Source organism: Homalodisca vitripennis, chromosome 5, assembly GCF_021130785.1.
Source record: "Homalodisca vitripennis isolate AUS2020 chromosome 5, UT_GWSS_2.1, whole genome shotgun sequence".
Taxonomy (NCBI): Eukaryota; Metazoa; Arthropoda; class Insecta; order Hemiptera; family Cicadellidae; genus Homalodisca; species Homalodisca vitripennis.
In genome coordinates this window covers 130,624,032-130,638,447 of record NC_060211.1, presented here as the reverse complement: position 1 = coordinate 130,638,447, position 14,416 = coordinate 130,624,032, and the positions used below count along the sequence as shown (strand labels likewise).

At 32.2% G+C, this 14,416-nt stretch overlaps 1 protein-coding gene across 1 annotated transcript; it reads right to left on the bottom strand.

Annotated features, from left to right (window-relative positions):
- Positions 1 to 1,480: 1,480 nt before the first annotated feature.
- On the bottom strand, positions 1,481 to 9,833 carry LOC124363928 (lysozyme-like). The gene is made up of 4 exons (XM_046819200.1): positions 9,694 to 9,833; positions 7,817 to 7,984; positions 5,009 to 5,082; positions 1,481 to 1,780 (listed from the first exon to the last, which is right to left on the bottom strand). Exons 1-4 carry the CDS (start codon positions 9,737 to 9,739, stop codon positions 1,649 to 1,651), a joined length of 420 nt encoding a protein of 139 aa, XP_046675156.1. The 5' UTR covers positions 9,740 to 9,833; the 3' UTR covers positions 1,481 to 1,648.
- Between the last annotated feature and the right edge of the window lie 4,583 nt (positions 9,834 to 14,416).

Genomic DNA, 14,416 nt, shown 5'->3' with positions numbered 1-14,416 from the left:
GTCGTGCATTATTCAGTGAGGGATTCATTATACGAATTACTATTGAAAGATGTCTTATTGCAATAGGCTAGGTGTTTCCTTGACAGAACACCCAAAACTTAACCCGTTATGCGGGTAACTGTATTGTTCAGCTCTGCATTAGTCCTAAGTTAATCTTTAAATAGTCTACACCTTTATATTTTGAAATCTAAAGGGGACTCGTTGTACAGCTTCGGACTGAAATACAAAAGCTGTTAAGTCTAAACGTCACGTAACAAGCTTCCATAGCTACTCCTCCGTTGAGAACCTCCTCCTTAAAGAACAGCATCTCACTAAGACACTATGGCTCCTTGAGGATTGAAATCATATGAACCATGCATCACGTTAGTATTCCGCACGCATTGCAATAGGAAAATACACAAATGGTCAAAAGTTTTAAAGATATTGCATAAGGAATTAAAAATATGCCATAATCAGGTTTCTGGCAATAAGGAAAAGTTTATCCTTCATCCACACAATATCTTTGTATACATCTGTTGAGCATATCTCGAAAGGAGAAAATGAGAGCGAACTGTCAGAAGTTGAAGACAACGGATTAAACACTTTTGGAGTCTTTGGATTCACTCTTTATTCTATTTTAACATGCTTTACAGTAAAATAGGCTCGATGGAAGTTTAGTGACCGTATGAGTTGAAATTTTACCGCTTCTAGCAGCAAATTTGTGAACCTGTGCATTTTCCTCGGCATTCCCAAAGCGTGCTGAGAGGTAAAGTGGCAGCACTGCCTATCATAAAGTATGTAGTTTTTGGGGTGGCACACTCATTAATAAATCTCTTACCATCCAACAAGAAATTCATTGCATTATCAATAAGCGTCTGCAGCGGTTCGTAAGGCATAATGGATAGAATAATGCACTTTCCTAATCTTCAGGCCATTTGCAAAGGACCATCCCAGAATGTTCTCAAGGCTGTAACGCATCTGACAAATGGTTTTCCGCCTGAAGGCAAGATCATAAGACAAGTGAAGCTATGAGTCATCTGCATACAGATGGGATGTTAAGTGATTTAAACATCTTAGAAATTCTGCCATGAATAAATTTAACAAAATGGCCCCTAGGCTGCTGCCTTGAGAAACACATCTTTTCTTGGCAAGCGGGCTTGGGGAATTCTGGCACCCTGAATAAATGGCGACAAGGTTGCAGATGTTAGCTAAGTTATAGGTACAAGTTTAACTCATTCTTATCGAAGTTAGTCCTAAGTAGTCCTTCTTATCGACTAAGGTGATTTTATTACATATAACTAAATAATAATTAAGTAATGCTTGACTACGTAGTTTGCACAAATTAGAGTATGGTAAAAATAGACCTTTGACAAAATAATAGTAAAACAGTATTAATTTTTATGGTGTAAAATAATAAAGCAATTTATAAGAATTTATAATTTGGATTTATAAATTTTTAATCCAGAAAAACTGTTGGTTTTAGAAATGACAGAAACGAATATTTTGGTTTTAAACGTATAAAGAACTGATTATTAATTGAATAGAACAAAATGAGTTGGTGAAGTGGTAATGGCGTTCAGTGTTAGCCAGTGAGATCGATTTAAAATTGAAGTCAAAAAGGGGAATGGTAATAGAACAGAAAATAGTGTTTTGGAACTGTTTCGCACAATTATGGTTTCAGACAATTGACCAACGCGTTCTTGTAATCTTCTGGTAGAGAAGAGGTAAGGCACCCTGAAGGTCCAAGCCTGTGGATGGCCGCGAAGTCAAGACAGTTGATCTCTGAATTTCCGTCACAATCCTGTATGAAACAGTGATGAATTACTTTTAGTCAGATGTTGTTTTATAATATTATTTAGAACACTAATGTAGTCTAAGAAGATTCTCACAACTCTGAGGAACAAAAGTACAATCTTCACACTCAATCATGCTTAACTGCTACATCAGGAATTCCACGTTGAACAACAAGGACATTTCTCGAATCAATGCTATGAACAATGAAGTTCTCTATCATCTTTGAGGTAAGTTATGGTCATTCAAAGAAAACTACATTTCGGTATCTTATTCCGACAATGTGGTTTCTTCATGTGTAAAACTTCCAAACCGATTTCCTGGACAGATACGTGTTAATTTTATTAAAAGATGGGACCAATCTGGGACAGCCTTTTTCGTTTTACATAAGCTGCATCCAAATTGGTTCATTAGTTTAGAAAAAATCGGCGGACATACATATAAAAGGAACATAGAAAAAGGTCTAATTTTATAATCTCCTCCATTTTGAAGTCTTAGAATATCCGACCGCGTGAGTTTATGTTAAGAACGATGTTTCGTTGGTAGGATGGAATATTTTTGTGGGAACCTTAATACATTTTAGTTTCAGTGCGTTAAAATATATTTTAAGAGGTATTGTAAGCATTTCAAGTAGTACTTGGTGTATCGTGCTATCAGGCCACAAACACACAGCTTAAAGTAATGATATGCAATTTGTGCAATGTGTTTATGAAATATGATCGAGGAGCGTAGTATGCTTTTTTTTACAAAAATTGTAATTTTCTTCAGTAATATTTTTATTAGAACCTGCAGTTTTCTTGAATTATATTCCATCAAACAAATATAATTTTCTTAAGACATAAATAATTAAAAACGTCCATTACCTGAATTTATATGCCTACTGCAATAAATGCACATTTCTGTCTTAGCCTTTTCTTTTTGGGGTTTACACACAATTACCCAGAATTCCTAATTTAAATGCTTATAATTTCTCTTATAGTGTTAAAAATGAAATTAAAAATCCCTGAAATAAAAAAGGGTTTATGAAGTTTTTTTTTATCACCTAATATGACCCCTAAAATGAATCCTTTCAGCTACAGTATAGGCACCAAATTAAAATTAACACAGGGTAATGTTTAGAACATTGTGGGTCACACATATGAAGGATTTCAAACTGCTGTATATAACTGTAATTGTGTCATTTCATTCCCAAATGTTGGGGTAACATTTTGATACCTGACAACAAGACCGAAAGATACTTAGACGTACTGTATGAATGTGGGTTTATGTGTGGTATATACAACCCAACTAGAGAGGCGCGGGCCAGTCAGACTTGTCTTGACCATATTTTTATTATACACGATGATTTTGACAGTTTACACATAGCAGTGATCGAGACTAGTATTACTGACCACTATTGTACTGCCCTGAGTATTAAAATGCCAAGACAAATTCATAAGACTCCTAGTGAAACTACTATCATTGACAAAAGGTTACTTAGTAATTACTTAGGGAAACTGCGACTGGACCTGTGTCACAAATATCACCGACGTCAATGTTTGTTCAAACTTATTCTTACAAATTTTAAACAGTTTTACTGAAACGTCGAAGAAGATTCTTACAAATGAGAAGCATAGATTTAAATAAATTAAGCCATGGATTTCGGAAGAGTTGGTAAGGGGCATTAGGAAAAGGGATAAAATAAGCAAACTCCTCAAAAAACAGCCGTTCAATCTGAATCTAAGAGAATACTACATACAATTGAGAAACAGATTAAATTCGCAAATTAAATCAGCAAAATGTAACTATTACAGATCAAAAATTATCAGTAGCAAGAATAATCCGAAACTTTTTTGGAAAATAATAAACTGAAAGGAGGGGCAGATGCCTCAAGCATTGTCCTGACTGAGGAGTCCGTTTGTCTGTCGGTTTTTAATTTCTTATCATCTAACAGTTCGTCCCCCGTTATTTCCCTAAGAAAATTATTTTGAGTTAATGGGACTCATTCTCTCACGCACAGGTGCTATGCACCTATGTGAGGAAATATTTCCACAATCATTATAGCAGTATATATATATATATATATATATATATATGTGTGTGTGTGTGTGTGTGTGTGTGTGTGTGTGTGTGTGTGTGTGTGTGTGTGTGTGTGTGTGTGTGTGTGTGTGTGTGTGTGTGTGTGTGTGTGTGTGTGTGTGTGTGTGTGTGTGTGTGTGTGTGTGTGTGTGTGTGTAAGTATTTATTTTTTGCAATTTTATGTTTAGGTGTTAATTACTAAAGTAATTTTATATTATAAATGTAAAATTGTGCTCCTATGATTTCTTAAAATTTTTGTGTACCATAATGGAAATAAAGATGTTTTTGATTTGATTTGATTCCAATGTCACAAATGGAATTAAACCATTTCAGTCATTTAATTGCGAATATATAATTTTGTTAAGTTTTAAATTGCCTTAAAACAGATTATTTATAGAACTCCATAATTTATTTATTTTTTATCAACAATATTATGATACAAAATAGTGGGTTTGAAGAATGGGTTGTTCATGCAGTATTATGCTTTAAATTTACAAATTTTCAGCTTTGAATAATGCGTGCAACAACTTGTGATGCATTAATAATACTTTATTATTTTTTACATCTAACCAAGTCGAAACACACAAGGGTGTGTTTTGTTATGATAGAACATTTTTATGAGCGACTTCAAGATCGAAAAATCAAGGTTATAAACTAATTTATAATATCTTCATGTGCTATCAAATGCAAGAGGGATACATAATATACACATTTGAACTAAAATTAAAATAATAAAATCTAAATACTAAACATTCTTTCCAGTTCAGCAGGAAACAGCAACCAATCGGGATTTAGCACTCAAGTCTATTTGTTCGGGTCACAAGCTCTTTTCTTAACTCAGTAAGTCAGACTGAGCTTCCACTGGGTGCTTAGTTTAACTCTAAATCTGACTATTCAAGATATATATATATAAGACACACACACACACACACACACACACACACACACACACACACACACACACACACACACACACACACACACACACACACACACACACACACACACACACACACACACACACACACACACACACACACACACACACACACACACACACACACACACACACACACACACACAAACACACACACACACAATTTGAGTACATACATTCTTTACTTAGCCTTATAATATACCAATATACAACTGCGAATAGTGAAAACGTTTAAAAACTTACCCTCTTGTATCTTTGCATGTAATTTTCAATGCATTCATTAGCGCAGTAGAGATTATTCGTGCAGGATTCGTACGCTGAAATAATCATGTGCCATCAGTGTAAATCATTCTCATTAATTCCAGCACTTACAATCTTTAAATGAAACTTAAATGTGAGAATGTGCTTGAGAGATTTCTTTTTATCTTTACCTAATTAATGTTCAATAAACTTGAACTAATGACCACAACTCACTTACTTCAGTAATTTGTGTACGAGTACCTAGCAATTTAAGGAAAAAATACGTTACGATTTTTTTTGGGTAAGAATATTGAATAAAACAAAATATTAAATTGTGGTGTTATTGTATCCGTTATTTTAACACCTTAAATGATCTAAAGGTTTGGCAATAGAAAGTGAAAAATGGATTTTAAGATTAGTTTTTTAATTTCCAGTAGAACAATAAAAAAGTCAGAAATGATAGAATGGAAAGCGTTAGTAATGATAATACTAGGCCAAATTTGGAGTTTTGTAACTAATTTCATATTATTGAATTTTCCCTTTATTTCTAATGACTTGACTTTAAGGTCTATTTAAATTATGAATGATCAAGTATTTGGACCTGCATATTAGAAGTGATATTTAACGCCATTGAGTAACTTGCAGCCACAAATATATATATATAATATAATTAATATAATATAATAATACAGTAATATAATATATAATAATATAAATATATATATAACATATATATATATATATATAATATATATATAATATATGAATATATATATATATATATATATATATATATATATATATATATATATATATATATATATATATTCAAAGTTTTTAATTCATAAGTGCTGAGAGGGCATGCTGGGGAACTAAAAAAAAAGATACGCCCACATGAGGAGGCCAAAGGGAACATTTAGAGTAGAAATTAAAAACAAGAAAGAGAAAACAAATAACAGAGAGTGGAAGATCCCATATAGAGCGAGGTTTACGAGGCGACTAAAATCTAAAGTAGAACATTGAGAGGGAAAAATTTTGGGTAACGATTGTTTTGGTAGCAGAAAGTGAGTCGGAGTGGGAAACAGAACAATGTATGCACTGCAAACGGATAACACAGAGTACATTTATACCTCATATGCGGAAGATATGGAGGGAAGAAAGAGTTGTGACGAAGACCATGTAGCCAATAATGACGTAAGAAGACTCTTATAGTACTCAACTTGGGAACCAGTTTCAGGCGACTTGAAACCAGCATTGCTCTCTGTTTTAAAGAGTGCTCGTGGTGGTAACATAGTTGTTTTCGAAAATTTGCAGTTAAGTTTAACAAAAATCAGTGATTCTAAGTTTCAATATACGTATGCAATTTGATCCCTTCCACAGTGGAAAACTAATCTAATATGGAATACAAACTAGATAAAGTGAACAAATCAAACTAGTGCGTTGCGACTTGCAGAAATTGCAGAAATCAGCAATCACAATAAAAAGTAGCCTATAATCACTACGCGCTCTACCTCTAAAACTTGCACTTAATAAAGTTAATACTAGATTTATAAATATAATTAAAGAATATGGGTTATTATACGTTTGATCGCAGGACTCAACTACTAACAACGGATTGTGCAATTCGCTTGGTGATGCCAACTTTTGAAAGTTATTTAACTTATATGAGGCAAATTTCTTACAACAATTTGATACTATAAACCTGAATATAATCACTAGAATACAGGTATAAGAGTACGCTTTATACCCTTAAAAAGATAAAACACGTAACCACTAAAATAACCGTAACTATTTTATTTTTCAACCAATACACATAGGATATAATCGAATTATCCTTTAAATATACAATAAAGCATTATTCTTTCAAAATTGTTTTAACATCAACGATTTGCAAGATATACAGTTTTGAAAAGATATTCCACTATTATGAACCACTATTGAGTGATATTATTTATTGAAGTTTTATTTAATCGCTACGTATATCAATAATAAGAAGAGATATGGAAAATGTGTTTATATGAACTACAAACATCAACACAGTCCGTTCGGGAGAGCCGAAGGTAGAACGGTCTGAGACATTTGTACTTTGGGTCTGAGTTAGAGATAGCGCAGGTTCGAATCCTGTTTGTGACCGTTGCACTTTTTATCAGTACCGTCAACCTGTTATTGTAAAATGTATATTGTGTAAAGTTGTATCTTATGTATACATATTTAACTCTGCGTTTACGCAGTTAGTCTAAGAAGATTAGCTCATGAGATATATAAGAATGTTATGATATCATGATGTTATTTAGTGTAAATATATTGTACATATATATACATAAATATATTATACAATAACCTTGTATTGTATCGACTTTCAACCTTATTCTGTTTGAAAAGATCCTCGCACAGGCCAGTAGCCCATGAGGACGGGCAGAATAAGGCTTACAAGGGTATCGCCCTCTCCTTTCTAAAAAAAAAACAATAAAAACTTGTTTGCTTGTTTTTTTTCTACTACCGCTCCTGAAGTTGTGCCAACCTCTAGCGTAAAACCCTGAGGGGACTCAAGTTAGTGAATAAGTTGGGGTTTTAAATGAAAAAAAAAAACAAACAGAAAAGTAAGAGTAACTTTTGACACTCTCTTATAATCTCCAAGTTCACCGGAATCTATCCCATAAAGTTTGGTCTCGGTATCAATACCATCTACTACCGCTCCTGAAGTTGTGCCAACCTCTAGCAGACCACCCTAAGAGAACCCAAGTTAGTGTATAAGTAGAGTTTTACATTTTAAACACAGAAATGTAAGGGTGATTTTTTAAAATCTCTTACAATCTTCAAGTTCGCCGCAATCTATCCAATAAAGTTTGGTAATGGCTTGGGGTCCACAAACTTGAGGTTCATCTTTCGTGCACCCTGTACCCAGATTACAGTTGGTGTTGGCCACACAGAGACAGTACAGGCACTTGTCTGATACCAACTGGTCTTGCCTTGACAGACCTGAAACATAACACAACCAACCGATAAAGAAAACTTAGTTATAAAACTCAGAGTATAAAGGGCGATTCTGATAAAGGTGGGAAGTTTTCAGAGTTGATTAAGGATATTATATACATTTTTGGCAGCCTGTGGAAATTGGAGGGGGGGAGGGGAACAGGATGGAAATGGACTGTGATGAAGCAAGTCTGGATACTGTAAGACCCGAAATATTCGGTATACTACAAGAGAACAAATCCAAGTTTGGCAATCAGGTTTTTCTCCTCTGGGTCGCTAACTGCAATCGAGCCAGAAACAATATGTGTGGGAAGAAACAGTGTTTGTGCAGTATCGAGGCTAACATTTCTGAACTAGATTATATAGGCAATTCTAATTCTCTATAGACATTTGTTATACTGTGTTAAGTATGTTATATTGCCTATTTGTACACACACTATGGCCTACTGCAATATTCTGTGATTAGAACTCAAGTTGTAATATTTTAAAACTCTATCCATTTTTTACATGTATCACAAATAATACATTAAAATAATAGGTTGAAATTTGAGTGTTGAAATTCAAATTCCTTATTTATCTCATAAATTTTACAAACATTACAATAAAGGCTTTTGCACAAGATGACCCCACATGGGCTTAAGCCTGTGGGTGGAGCCGAGTTCTCAGAAAATCATTGGTTTGAAGATAGCAATAAAAATACTATTTAGAATACAACTATTGAATTATACAGAACATAATTGTACTAAAACTATATTCTGGTGAGTGTGACGATGATATATGAAAAAGTGTTTAAAATTAAGATAAAATATTAAAAGATTAAAGATTAAAATAAAGACAAATATAGAATAAATCTGTACAAATATACTAAATAAAATACCTTAATTGTTAATGTGTTTAACTAGCACCCTATGCAATCATTGACAAACTAATTTGTACTCATTTTAAAATGAAACTGTTTCCAAAATCGGATGTTAAGTATTAAGAGAAACAACATAACTGCAAAACCGGTCAGTTACATAAATGATGCACAAAATACAACGTTTAGTACCCCGTATTATGTAGGATCATTTAATAATAAGGCAGACAATGAGTTTAATTCATCTTGTTGCAACAATATTCGGGAGTATTACGTATATTTTACATTTATTTAAGTAATGGAAATACAAATAATCAGTTATTTTAGAAGCTAATAAATAAGAGACCAAACATTCTAATTGCGTTGGCGCTGAACGTTTAAACTTTCTTTTACTATCATTTAGGTTTTTGTAAAATTTGACATTAAAACATTAAACAGCCGCCAATTTAAATAAAAAACCCAAAATGTTTGATTTTCATTCCATTAAATGAGGTGCTAATGAGACAAACAACCATATAAAATTAGTAATTCCATCAACCGAGGCATCAGTTATATCCTATTTCAAGATGCTATCATGTGACCAATCCATCGGTTATAATTGAAGGGTGTAATTTTTTCGACGAGGTGGAAATTATTGATACGATGAACATGCTAAAACTTTCATAACCTTCATGTTCTACCTAAGGAACAAAGTAAACATTTACTTGCAGTATAGTTGATAGCTATTTTACGTATCAGGTGGTGGTATGTGTTATGTCATATAGCTACACAGTGCAATACAACTACATTTTAGATATTCTCATTAGATTAAATTACATTAGATGAGCCTCTATCATATGCGCATGAATCATACACTTACAGAACAAGGTGCTCAGTAGAAACAAGACCAAATAGTTCTCACTCATGTTTACTACCAAGTAGACTACACTGTCACATGGAGTATACAGAATTAATGCAGTATACAGTGTATTAGCTTTTTATCTAGTTTTATATCTTGGCTTGTCAATGTCAAGGGAGATAAAACATTCAAAACATTATTAGATATGCCTATAAAACGTTTCGACAATATCCGCACATTACTGAGTTGGATCCGGCCACACGACTCACCTGTAACAGCGCAATAAATTGTTTTTTGACACATTTACATGGGCGGTGGAACATTATTGTCATACATAATCAATAATAGTCCAGGAGAAATAGCAGTTAAAAATGGTCAAATAAATAAATGTTTTCTTACAGCAAAACTAATGGCACAATTTAGTCAAATACATCATAAATAAATAAAAAAAACCATTCCGAACCAAAATCGTCTATTAGGGGGTATAGGAGGGGTGGTTTTTAGGGCGTGGTGGGTGAAAATGGTTTTTTTTTTGCAATTTGTGAGTAAACAATGCATCTTATTGAAAAAAGTTAAATGTAAAAGTTGTTGGAAATAAAAAAAATCTACAGCTTTTGTAGTGATCATTTTTGCCCTTAACCTCAAAAATTCCCCCAAAAAATTCAAAAAAACCGTTTTTTTGGTTTTTAATTTTTTTCTTTTACAAAAATGGTTCGATTGAGCTGAAAGTTTGATGAAATATACTTTGTGCTATTCTAAAAAATACTGTATTTTTTTCATTAAGAAATATTCAGCCGTTATAATAAAATTTCACTTAAAAAAAATATTTGATAATTTTCAATCACCATTTTGAAACATTTTTTTTTAATCAAAAACAGGTTCTCTGACGGCTCATTTATTTTAGTTTTTTTTGTCTATTTTGAAGAAATAAAAATAAAAAATATGTAGTTTAATTGAAAAAACTGCAGAAAAATTGAAAATAAACAAAATATTGACATTTTTCATTATACATTGTATTATTTACGTGGAAAAATTGTTATTAATTTATCTAAATTATAATTTTTTTTTATACCAGTGCTATTTTTAAGCATTAGGCAAAATAATAATAAATTATGCATATTTAAACAACTACGTGGAAATTTTTAAATAAATCAAAAAAAACAGGATTCGAGTCTTAGTAATTTTTTTTTTAATTTGTATTTTCCATCATATATTTTTTATTTCTTTAAAATATTTTTTTACAATTCTTATTGAAATTAATCAAGAAACCATTATTTCTTTCCAAAAGTTTTTTTTGAATATTTATGTTTTTTTTTTCAGTGAACTTAAAAAATATAAATATATTTTTTTTCATATTCTACGTCATCTGATCGTGATTCATACCATATTCTACTCAATTTTTTTCCCTGCTTTTTTTTAAATGTAATGATTGTATCTCCTTTCATTGAAGGAAACACAAGATCGTTATCAAAACTATCACTCAATTTTTTTTTAATGTATTTAATGTTGGGATATCACCATCAAAATCTTCTTTAATTTCGTTATGGGAAAATTGGCACTCGGATGAATTTTTTTAAAGTAATACACGCAGTAACTTATGAAATCTTTAGAATCTACACTCGCTGTATGTCTACAAGATGTTGAGCTTGTCCCATCATAAAAAGATGACATGCACCTATTATGATAATAAACTTGAAACTTCATCTGATTCTTTGAGAAAATTCAGTCTAACTAACAGACTTTTATTAAATGATTATGAAACATCTCTTCTCTTTAAAGTCGATAAATTTTTCATTAGTCTCAGCCTTCTGCATGCCGCGAATGCTCTATTTTGGTTACAAGGTTCTTCACAAAAAACACAATGATGCTCAAAATTAAAATCACATGCTTCTTTCATAATCTTCTTCCCAATAGATTTTTGATCGAGGTCTATAGTATGCTGGTCGACAACCATCATGAATGTGTGCTTCAGTCAATTTCTGAAATGTTTTTGTACCGTGATCTTTGCTTTGTTTTACTTGACGAAATAAGAGTTATCTATCCCTCGACTTTTTATTTTCACCAAATCTCCATCGCGGCTTTTACAAATGATACAAGAAGGTACCTTTTCCACCATTTACATGAGTCTATAAAATGCAGAAAGCACGATAAAATTAGTATACTGAAAATACGTAAAAATTACTAGATAAATAGCATGCGTAAAATTGTATGCACAGAGACAAAGATTTATGATCTGTATTATTTTTAATAATTTTTTATTGAATAATTTTGTATAACATTTTGTTTTGCAAAAGTTTTACTTACGATTTGTATTTTATATGGACAAAAATCTTGCAAATTGCTAATCACGAGGCTTATTTCACGACACTACTCCAATATAAACTTGACTGACGACAAAGCAGCTGTTTATTGAATGCTTAGAAAACATACTGAGACCCGTATAATAGAAGAATAGGATTGACCCCGCCCTTTTACTTCAAGGACACTATTATATACCTGTTAATCCAACTTTCACATTCAACAATGTTTCTAATACTTTTTCAAAATATTCGAGAATTCTTCAACAATAAAAAAAAATTATAATTTAAATAAATAATAACAATTTTTCCACGTAAATAATACAATGTATAATGAAAAATGTCAATATTTGTTTATTTTCAATTTTTCTGCAGTTTTTTCAATTTAAACTACATATTTTTTATTTTATTTCTTCAAAATAGACAAAAAAAAACTAAAATAATGAGCCGTCAGAGAACCTTTTTTGATTAAAAAAAATGTTTCAAAATGGTGATTGAAAATTATCAAAATATTTTTTTAAAGTGAAATTTTATTATAACAGCTGAATATTTCTTAATGAAAAAAATACAGTATTTTTAGAATAGCACAAAGTATATTTCATCAAACTTTCAGCTCAATCAAACCATTTTTGTAAAAGAAAAAAATTAAAAACCAAAAAAAAAACGGTTTTTTGAATTTTTTGGGGAAATTTTTGAGGATAGGGCAAAAATGATGATTACTACAAAAGTTGTAGATTTTTTTATTTCCAACAACTTTTACATTTAACTTTTTTTTCAATAAGATGCATTTTTTACTCAAAAATTGCAAAAAACCATTTTAACCCCTAAAAAACCACCCCTCCTATACCCCCTAATAGACGATTTTTGGTTCGGAATGGTTTTTTTTATTTATTTATGATGTATTTGACTAAATTGTGCCATTAGTTTGCTGTAAGAAAACATTTATTTTTTCAATCAGGTAATACGACTGGACTATAATTAAATTACCATCGAGGCAAAATAAGTAACCCTCTGTAATAAGCACAAACAACTGATAACTCTCAACTGTGACATGTTTGGCACTCCCGACTTATGCAAGTGGTCGTGCTCGCTTATCCGTCGACGGATTTTGTTAGAAAAAGTACCGTTGGAATTGTTATAAAAATTGAAAAATAGTTGATATCTTGTAAAAGATGTTTAACCTATGTAAAACAGCTGATGCCCTTTAAAAGAAAAAATGTTTGTTTCCCCCGGCTTGTACAAACGTGCCTTTAAAGTGGTCGTGTTCGCCTATGCACTGACGGATTTCGTTGAAACAAGTACCGTTGGAATTGTGATGAAACTGGTAAAATAGTTAGTGCTTAGTTCATTTTTTATAACTACAGAGAGGGACAGATTGTTAGATTCAAGATGGTTTTCAATACAATTTATTCATTTTTAAGATTTACACACATCTACTTCTTAGTATGTAATCCCTTATTTTTTGAGCGATACCAGCCTGTTAGGCATAATTTCCACTAGTTTTTATTTCTTGGTCATATGGCCATTATTTTTATTGAAAGAGTCTACCAAACCAGTTTTTGTAGTCTTTTTTTCATCCAGTTTTTTTTTTTTTTTTTTTTTTTTTTTTTTTTTTTTTTTTTTTTTGCGTTGGGGTATTGGGGTGGATTCACAGATCTTCACACGTCAACCTGAGCTTATTGTGTGCCCCTTTGATGTTAGAGGGGTAAGTCTATCTTTGTGCCCTTAATTAGCCTAAGAAGCTTTTCCCCGATACTAGCGTCTGGTTCGTCGCCTGGTTGTTTATCACATCCTGTTCTTACTAGAGCCCAAAGATTCTCAAGCTGATTCACATCCGGGCTATATCCTGGACAAGGCAGAACACTGATTTCATTTACATTTAAAAACGTTTTAACTGTTTCTGCTCTGTCGTGCATGAACACAAATTCATCATCCGGAAACCAGTCTTTGGCCTGTGGAACCATTCTTCGCTGTAAGGCATTGAAGTATTAGTCCTGTCTCATTGTTTTCTCAACAATATGCAGCTTACCAGGCCCACGTACCGACATTGAAGTCCAGACCATAACGGAAGTCGGATGCTTGACTATTTTCATCCTTGTGAAATTCTTCTCCTAATTTTCTTATAGCATACTGGATAGTGATGTCTGAGACTTGAAAGATGGACTCACCAGAAAAAGTACCTGAAAGCAATATCACTATTGTATTGTTTTTTGTTATGCCTAGTTGATACAGTATATCTTTTTTTATACAGTACAGTAGGCTATTATAGGTAGTTTTTAAAGAAAAGAATTTATTCACCGTACCACTATAGGCTACCGTAGGCTTAGGCTAGGTTAGGTTACGCTAAGCTAATATGTTGTTTAGTGTCAATAATGTACTGTTTTACTGGTTGCCCTTTTCCAATCACTCTGAGTCCATTATTTTGAGCCCTTTCGCCCACTGTAAGC

Excerpts from the sequence above, each read along its gene's own strand:
- LOC124363928 (XM_046819200.1), bottom strand. The coding sequence starts at position 9,739 with ATGAGTGAGAACTATTTGGTCTTGTTTCTACTGAGCACCTTGTTCT. Across the intron at positions 7,985-9,693 it reads TCTACTGAGCACCTTGTTCT|GTCTGTCAAGGCAAGACCAG; the intron begins GTAAGTGTATGA and ends GTTATGTTTCAG. Across the intron at positions 1,781-5,008 it reads ACATGCAAAGATACAAGAGG|GATTGTGACGGAAATTCAGA; the intron begins GTAAGTTTTTAA and ends TGTTTCATACAG.